The sequence below is a fragment of the Abrus precatorius genome, unplaced genomic scaffold (genome assembly GCF_003935025.1).
Source record: "Abrus precatorius isolate BTA unplaced genomic scaffold, Abrus_2018 Scaffold8, whole genome shotgun sequence".
In the NCBI taxonomy this organism is placed as follows: Eukaryota; Viridiplantae; Streptophyta; class Magnoliopsida; order Fabales; family Fabaceae; genus Abrus; species Abrus precatorius.
This window is the reverse complement of record NW_020874428.1, coordinates 35,526,087-35,535,593: the sequence shown is the minus strand read 5'-3', so window position 1 is coordinate 35,535,593 and position 9,507 is coordinate 35,526,087. Positions and strand designations below refer to the sequence as shown.

General features: G+C 28.5%; 1 protein-coding gene across 1 annotated transcript; it reads left to right on the top strand.

The window, feature by feature from the left end:
- Nucleotides 1–5,684: 5,684 nt before the first annotated feature.
- On the top strand, nucleotides 5,685–8,781 carry LOC113846124 (3-ketoacyl-CoA synthase 11). The gene is made up of 2 exons (XM_027474060.1): nucleotides 5,685–6,256; nucleotides 6,892–8,781. Exon 2 carries the CDS (start codon nucleotides 6,897–6,899, stop codon nucleotides 8,427–8,429), a length of 1,533 nt encoding a protein of 510 aa, XP_027329861.1. The 5' UTR covers nucleotides 5,685–6,256; nucleotides 6,892–6,896; the 3' UTR covers nucleotides 8,430–8,781.
- Nucleotides 8,782–9,507: the final 726 nt, after the last annotated feature.

Below are 9,507 nucleotides of genomic sequence, written 5' to 3'. Positions count from 1 at the left end.
ATATTTATTTGAATTTAGAAAAAATAATTGAAAAGTATTCATAATTTTTTAAAATTATATAAAATTTATAAATTTAATTACTCAATCGTAAGATTTAATTTAACAGTTAAACCAATAAAAATAATGTATTAAAAAAATTTTAAATGCAAAACATTTATTAAAACTCACTTTGGAAATAAGTAGATATTTATTCCATCATTTTTAATATTTTATTTTTTACATTACTTATTTTAAGTTATCCTTTAGATAGAAATAGAGTTATAAAGGAGATGAATAAGAATAAGAATTGTCTTGGTTAAATGGTTTTGGATGGAAGTGATAGCCACGTGGAGAAATGTGCCCCAACGTTGATGAGTGCGAGTTAGACACGAGAGAATAAATCCTAGGTGGAGGCCTTGGTGGCAGCTTTTGAAACACTCACTAAATCTCACAAAGCTAACAAACATATCGAATCTATGAGAGCCAGTGGGAAAAGAAGCGTAGCATAAAGGATTAAGGTCCCTAACCCTAACGCAAAGAAGCTGACATTTTATTTAACCAATTAGTTGTGTATTTGGTCCCCTTCTACCATATTTTTTTGAGAGTCTAGTTATTGCTATATTTTTTCTTACTCTTAACTTTTTTATTCATATTTTTAATAGTAATCATTAATAGAACTGTTAATTAATGATCAATTATTAGTTTTTGTGTTAAAGTAACAAAACTACACTTAGACTTTGTTTTGTAAAACTTATGGATGATAAGTTAGCTGAAAGCTTGTAATTAGTCAATAAAATTAGTTGTACATTTAATGACTAAAAATGAAATGTTACTAATTTTATGTTAGACGATTAAGGATATAAATAGAAAATATATTAAAAAAGTATTTTTAATAAGGTGAGTATTATTTAAGATGATTTTTCATGAGCTATTTTAAAATAAAAGTTTAAACTTTCTTTTAAAAATTACAAGCTTCTTTTTTTTATTAAATAATTTTATCGGCTCATTGATTAAAAAAATCATCTAAATCAGTTATAAACTTATGTTACCAAATATATTTTTAATATAAATTTATACCCATTATACAAAAAATTTTATTTTTGAAGTATTACAAAAATCTTTCTCATATTTTATAAACACTCTATAATTAAACTCATGTTATAATAAAATATAACTATTCCTCCATTTCCTACAAACTTGAAACCTCGAGTGCTTCTTCTCTAAAAAACATAAGCCCCAAATCAACAAATTGTCTCCGTCTTAAACCTAAGATGGGTCGTTTCTTTTCAATCTACAATTATCCAAAGGTCCAACTTGGAGCATTTTTATGGTATGACACGATGCTAGAGTTCGTTCATTGATATCTAATATATATGCATGGTGATTATTCAACAATCAACAACAGCTCAATCCACAATCTATGTAGACTCGTGTGTGTTTTGGATGCTTGTTTGTTTTTTGTATAATGAATAATTATGCATTGACTCTATTATCTTGGATGCGAGGTGGGTGAAGAAAAGAGAGATAAAAACAAGGGAGAGATAAATAAGAAGAGATGTAACTAATGATGTGATTAAAAAATAATTTAAAAAATATAAAAGCAACAAAAAATATGTAAGAAAAAATGAGTGTAAGGTGCTGTGTTTTTATTATTATTATTATTAAGATAGTTGTATTTGTAGGGTGTTAATTTATTTAGAAAAAGATAAAATCAAACTTAAGAATTTTGTAAACACATACAAATTATAAACTTTACAAATTAGAATAAGTTTGTATAATTTGGACTAATAATTTTGATTGGACCAATATTAATACAACTAAAAAAATACCTACATGTTATACTATAATACATGTATATAGTTATCATCTCATGTGAGATATGAGTCATAAAATTATTTGAAGTAAAAATTGTGTCGATAATTTTTTTATATAATTTCTTTTTATTAGTATAAAATTTTATAGAAAGCATAAATTACATGGGATAAAGGATGTATCAAATAAAATAAAAACCTTTCATCTTATATATAAAACTAAAAAAATTTGGAGAACGTAACTATGCTTCAAGGATTATCAATCTTTCTAACTGTTAATTTATTGGGTGTAATGGTCATTCAGTATGCGTTAAAAAAATATAATGTGGGATTTGGAGTCTCCAACGTTTTTTTTTTTTCTTGAATTTAATATTTCATATTTTTCAAATGTTATGATTAATCTAGCACTTGAAAAAAAAATCAGTATAAAAAAATTATCTCACAAATTAAAAATATTTTTTATTTTTTTTAAATTGAAAAACTCTCTTATCTAATTTTTTAAAAATTTGAAGACAAATTATTTTTAATTCATGAAGGAAGTTTTATACATTTTTATATTATTTTTATAACAAAATTTCTATAAATTCATCCAGGGCTTTGTTCTCTTTTCAAAATCTGTGCAGACTAAATAAATTAAATTATTTTAATATTTCTTAATAAAAATTTACTTACTCAAAATTACCAATCAAAATGTCGCATTTTAGCTAAATATTTTTAAAAATATAAATTTTTCTCTTTTAAATTTTAATCTTATATCTTTATATATATATATATATATATATATATATATATATATATATATATATTACTTTTAAATCGTTCAAATCACTTCATAACCTAAATTTACCGTAAACTCTCAATTGTTTTAGTAAATATTAAAATTTTGAAAATTTTATGAAGAGAAATATACCGAAAAATACTGATAAATGAAATTATCGATAGATTAAATTTAAATAAAATAATATTAAAAGACTAAAAACCACACATAAATAACACCCTATATATTTTTTTTAATTTTAGTAATTAATTTTTTAGAATTTAATGTACTTTTTATCTCTAGTCGTTATATAGTTAATTAAAAAGGTGTTACATGTTAATTTTTTATACTATTAGTAAAAGAAATAAAAAATTTAAAATTTAAAAATAAATAAAGACTAAAACAATAATTATGAATGACTAAAATCAAAGTCTAACAAAAATATATAAAGTAAAAAATACTTAAGACACAAATTAATCAAACCAAAAAGTAATATTAGCTAACTTTTCAATAAAAAAAATTAATTTTTATATGTATTAATTATTAATTATTTATATATTTTAACAAGGCTTATTTGTATAAATTTTAATTTAAAATATTTTAAAACAAAATTATGACATTATATCTATATTTTATCGTTTGATTTATGTATTTTTTCCGTTCATGTTTCTACCAATATTTGTTTTTTCTTTTATTTTTACAAATACATATTATGGTAGATAATTCAGCTTGATACATAGCTATATTTCAAATATGAGTTTCTCTCTTAACGGGAAATTGAGATCCTAATCTATGGAGTCGTAGTGAAGAAAAAAACAAGAAGAAAATAATTAATAATTAATATTTAAATTTTTATAAAAAAATATTTCTTAAATTTTTATTATACCCCTTATCAACTACATTAACTAGCATGAGTCAGAAAAAAAATAGATACTTTAACAAACACACTTTCCAATCAAATAATTAATATTTTATTTTGAGTCCTACTGACAAGTGCCGTCGAGACAGTAGATAACAAATTAAAAATAATGGTAGAATATATTAAAAATTATAGATAAAAGTATATTAGAAATTAATTTCAATAAATTAATAAATAAATACCAATATCTGATAGTATTGAAGCCAACGATGTGCTTCTCTTCGATTGTTCGCTGTTCCCATCTTAATTAAACAGCGCTATGAAATCTTTCATTAAGAAAAATAATTCATTTTGTTTTTTTATGTCTATTTGTTTTCGCTATTCAATGTTATTTATATTTTAAAGATAAAAATATTTAATATTTATTTTATAAAATAAGAAGAAAATATTTTCATTATCTTAAGTATATAATAATTAAAGAAAAGAAAGATTAGAATTATCTTGATCTGTCTCGATCACATGGACGTGTAAAAGGGAGATCCATGTGAGGAGCCGTTAATGAATATGATTACGATAAATGTTTCTTCATCAAATGTCAATGTCACATGTGCACACTAATTCAGACTCACATTCATAGGGGGCCTTGCCACTCTACAACACGTGGACCAAAACCTTTAATGAGTTGTGTCTCTGTTTTTTTAAGAGTTAATGAGCTGTGTTTTTAGAGCTAAAAATGCTACACTTAATTAAAATATCTGCACTTACAATTATATAATAAAATAAGGTAATAATTAATATTTGTAAATCAAAATTATCTGATTAATTTTAGGAATAGGATCGCCACTGAGGCGTGAAAGTCATCACGACGTCGTTTTAGAACCGTATGTTTTGTCCTGAAATTAAATCAAACGACGACGCGAAACGGACCCCAAGAAAATCGGACGGTGGAGAATGGCGGCAGAAAAGAAGCAACAGTCCTCGTGACGCAAATGGTCAAAACGCGCCTTCGCCGCCTTCAACCCAAACAAATACAAATACAGTATCGGTCCAATGGGATATAAATTAGTAGAATGAAATGACGTAAAAACTATACGTATGAATTATAAAGCATTTATGATTAGTAAATAAATTAGTAGAAAGTTTTAACAATATTAAATTAAATAATATGTACTTAACTATACGAAATATTATTGTTTTTTCATGGAAAAATCTTCGTGCAAATAGACCAAGTGATTGCGTAATTCTATAATCCTACGGAACTAGACTACGAGTTTAAATTTCCCCTTTTTCTAAAGATTTTTTAAAAATAGTCACAAATCAATCAAATGTTTAAGTTTCTGTTTTCAAAAACAGTTTTTTTTTAAATAAAATACAATATAACATATGTTAAATTTTAGTCTCTTGTTGTTTTTAAATTTTGTTTTCGGTGAATATTTAAAAAATAGAAACGACCCCTTTTAATGTTACAGCATATCATAAATCGACAAATAATAAGCCAAGAGTATTTGTAAGTAAAAAATAATTTACTAATAACAAATTATAATTAGGATAAACATAGGTAAAGTTTGAGTAAAACAGGTAGAAACCATTTTTATACCTATGTTTTCTAAAAATATAATTTAAATTTTTATATAAGTTTTGTGACAAGTACTATATCAATTGAAATACCTTTTTTTTATATTTTTTATGAATAGTAAAATATAAATTTTAGTATAAAGTAAAATAAAATCAAGTATAAAATCGTAAAAAATATCTAAATTTAAATAAATACAATAAAATGAATTATTGATAAGATTTATTTCATATTAATTTATATAGTATATATAATTTTATTTAAAATTATAATGTTTTATAAAAAAATTTAATTTGTACAATATTTACATAATAAACATTTATGTATAATAAATTTTTTATTAAAAATTTAATGTCTTGATACTATAAATAATATAATTTTTAATAAAAAATATTATATAAATTTGTACTATATGTAATATTTAAAGGTTAGACAAATCGATTATAGATACAAGCAATTAATATTAATTAAATTTTATTTTAAAAATATTTATTACATCTTTTATGTTTAAAATTAAATTTAAACATTAAATGAATAAAACTGTCAATTTAATTACTTCACATAATTATTCTTTACATATAAAAATTAGTTACCTATTTTGTATGAGTATGAAGAATACAGGGAGAAGAAAAAAACTGAACTAACCTCGGAGTCTTCTGAATCTGTATTTATTTATTTTTATAGATCATGTTGGTCCTGAGAAGTAACCCATGTCTGCGACTCGGTTCATTCTCTCCCTTTTAATTTGGTTTTTGGTTGCATCTCTCAGCTCTCACGTTCCCACGCTTCTTATGTTACTGCTACTGTTAACAGTGAACATGTTCTCTCCATGCTTGTCGTGATTCCCTTCCCCTTTCGCCTCCATTATCACTCACAGTGTTCTTTTAAACCTCAGAATCTCTCTCCTTCGTTCAAATATTAAAATCTACAGTAGTTTTTTTTAAAATGGTAGGAATATTTTTTTTTTATTAGTTAAAATGTATTAAAATTATAAAAATAAAATAATAAAAAGACAGATAAATTTGATATTTTTAAATCAAATATAATTAATGATAAAAATATATTTAAAAAAAGTGATAAACAATGCATTGTTTATAGTTTTTTGCTTAAATTCTAATTCTTCCCTGTAATCTCTGTCTCTGTCTCTCTCTACATATGTATATTTAACAACTACAATTATTCCAGCTCCCTTACCTGTTTTTCCTTCTTCTCTCTACCATCAACATCTCTCTCCTTTCGTGCTACATTCCTGCGATCTGCTGGCTTTGGTTGTCAAGGTACGATTTTGGGAACTGGGTTTTGTTTCTTTACGAGATTGAGCTCTTCCCATCTTCGCAAATTTTCTTCTTTTACTCATAATGTTCATGCTTCGCTTTTTATGACTTCCTTTTTGCTCTATGTTTTTCTCACATCATACTGTTGGAGAAATTGAATGTTTGGTTTCAATGAGCGCCTTTTTACTTTTTTCAAATCGCATCTGATTATAATTTCCACGAGCATGAATGATGAAATGAATAGGTATGATTACAAATTCTTAACTGAGTTTGTTGTGCAGAAAGAATAATATAGAAGGATGTGTTTAATATAGCTGTTTTGCCTTCTGTTCATGCTGTGTGGCCTTCTGAATTTCACTAACCTGTTCTCTATGCACAGACTATTTTCACTTCCACCTGATTTGGGAGTTCAGTGATCACTTAGTGCATCGAAATTGGAGAGAAAGCATGCTTTATTTTGTATGTTATTATTTTTAATGTACATTAGTAGAAATTCTTACTAAAAAGGATATTTTGGAGGCACTTTGTTGCCATTCTAAGAAGACTGCCATAAAGATGTGTTTATGTTGAATGTCTTTTGTTATCATCTTTTGGTTAAAGCAAGTTATCTAACCAAAGTAGATTCAACTTTCGAACAGCCAAAATGGCAGATGCAAATCCGGATACACCCTTGATGGCATCATCATCGCGGAGTCTTCCCGATTTCAAGAAGTCTGTTAAATTGAAGTATGTTAAGCTTGGTTATCATTACCTCATCACCCATGGAATGTACCTCTTCCTTTCCCCCCTAGTGGTGCTGACTGCTGCACAGCTTTCCACCTTCTCCCTGCAGGATTTGTATGATCTTTGGGAGCATCTACAATACAACTTGATATCTGTTGTCATTTGCTCAACTCTCCTTGTTTTTCTATCCACCCTTTACTTTCTAACTCGTCCTCGACCGGTGTATCTTGTCAATTTCTCCTGTTACAAGCCTGAAGAATCCCGGAAATGCACGAAAAGGATTTTTATCGATCATTCCCGGTTGACCGGTTCTTTCACAGAGGAAAATCTTGAATTCCAGCGAAAGATCCTTGAGAGATCTGGCCTTGGGGACTCTACTTACCTTCCAGAGGCTGTCCTCAACATTCCTCCCAACCCTTCGATGAAAGAAGCAAGAAAAGAAGCCGAGACTGTGATGTTTGGTGCCATTGATGAGCTATTAGATAAGACCTCTGTAAAGCCTAAAGACATCGGAATTCTGATTGTAAATTGTAGCCTGTTCAACCCAACTCCATCGCTTTCTGCAATGATTGTTAATCATTACAAGCTTCGGGGGAATATAAAGAGCTACAACCTAGGTGGGATGGGTTGCAGTGCAGGGCTGATCTCAATTGATCTTGCTAAAGATCTTCTCCAGGCCAATCCCAACTCATATGCTTTGGTCATTAGCATGGAGAATATTACATTGAATTGGTATTTTGGAAATGATCGGTCAAAGCTTGTTTCCAATTGTTTATTTCGTATGGGAGGAGCTGCAGTTCTGCTTTCTAATAAAAGATCTGACAGAAGAAGATCCAAATACCGATTGGTCACCTCTGTGCGCACTAATAAGGCTGCTGATGACAAGTGCTTTAGCTGTGTTACCCAAGAAGAAGATGACAATGGCAAAATTGGTGTTACTTTGTCAAAAGATCTGATGGCAGTTGCAGGTGATGCTTTAAAAACCAATATCACTACACTGGGTCCTCTTGTACTTCCAACGTCCGAACAGCTGCTATTCTTCGTCACGTTAGTTGGGAAGAAACTTTTCAAGATGAAGATCAAACCTTATATTCCAGATTTCAAGCTAGCTTTTGAACATTTTTGCATTCATGCTGGAGGCAGAGCTGTTTTGGATGAACTAGAGAAAAACTTGCAGCTATCTCCTTGGCATATGGAGCCATCAAGGATGACACTTTATCGATTTGGAAACACCTCTAGCAGTTCGCTGTGGTATGAGCTGGCTTACACAGAAGCCAAAGGCAGGATCAAAAAGGGAGATAGAACATGGCAAATAGCGTTCGGTTCTGGATTCAAGTGTAACAGTGCAGTGTGGAAGGCTCTCAGGACCATCAATCCTGCTAAGGAGAAGAGTCCTTGGATGGAAGAGATTGACCAGTTTCCGGTGGATGTTCCTAGGGTATCTGCCATCTAAAACAATGACATTTATGTATTTGTGTATCACTATCAGCATTAGATGGTAGCTTTTGGACTAGTGAAATACTCTTACTAAGTTATCGTAATACATTACTGTTTTCAGAGTATTTTAGGAATTTTATTATGCTATGCTACGTACTAGTAGGTCTAACTTGGGGTAGATTTTGTTAAATCCAATTTAATCATGGACTGGTGCTTGAGCTTTTGGTTGCTATGAGATGTGTTTCTCAGGAATGTATTTATTGATTGCTCTGTGGATTGTGTGATAGTAAATGCTTAGGGCATCTGAAATGTAATTCCCAATCTCAACCGTGGCTTGTCCAGTGAAATCAAAATTAAACAATTCCATTTCAATTCTTTTGTGTGTTCATGCTGAAAACAAAATTCCATGGTAGTTTGTATCAGCATATATGCACACTATTCATGAGCCAGCTGAGGTGCTTGTGTTCTGCATGAGGTGCTTTTGTTCTCCTCTTCCTCTAGCAGTATGCTTTTATGTGTGAAAACAACGATAATGTCCATTCCTTTCTTTTTCCAACAGCTATTCTTTATTTCTCAAGCAGAGGAGCAATTCAATGATTTTTTCCTCTGCTTTGACTTGTTTGTTTGTTGTAATCCCAACTTGAGGGAACCTGTCTCTTACGAAGCACCAATTCAAGCAAAATAAAAATACATAAACTTAGAAAAAGAAGTACCCCTGTTTCTGAGGTGTCTGGTATTCCTGCTAAAATGTTGCTCGATATTTTAATCTGCATTTCAAAAGTTTAATTCATCTTCAATAATTATTTTTTTTAATTTTTAGGAGATAAGATTATGTCTTATTCCAATCTATTTTTTAGACAAATTAACATAATTTATTAGAGGTTTTACTTCATCAAAATTTCATCTACTACTATAATCCACTAGTCCCCCTTTTATACTCTCTATATACACTCCTTCCATCTTCCTCACACTGTATGTAACTGGGTTGACAAGTTTTATTTGTTAGTTCAGTCATTTGAGTTAAATTTGGATAATGTTCATTTTGCATTATTAAGATGTATTATTTTATAATAAATAAATCTTTAGGTAGTTTT

Bases quoted from the DNA above. Each gene is read 5' to 3' on its own strand.
- LOC113846124 (XM_027474060.1), top strand. From the start codon at position 6,897: ATGGCAGATGCAAATCCGGATACACCCTTGATGGCATCATCATCGCGG.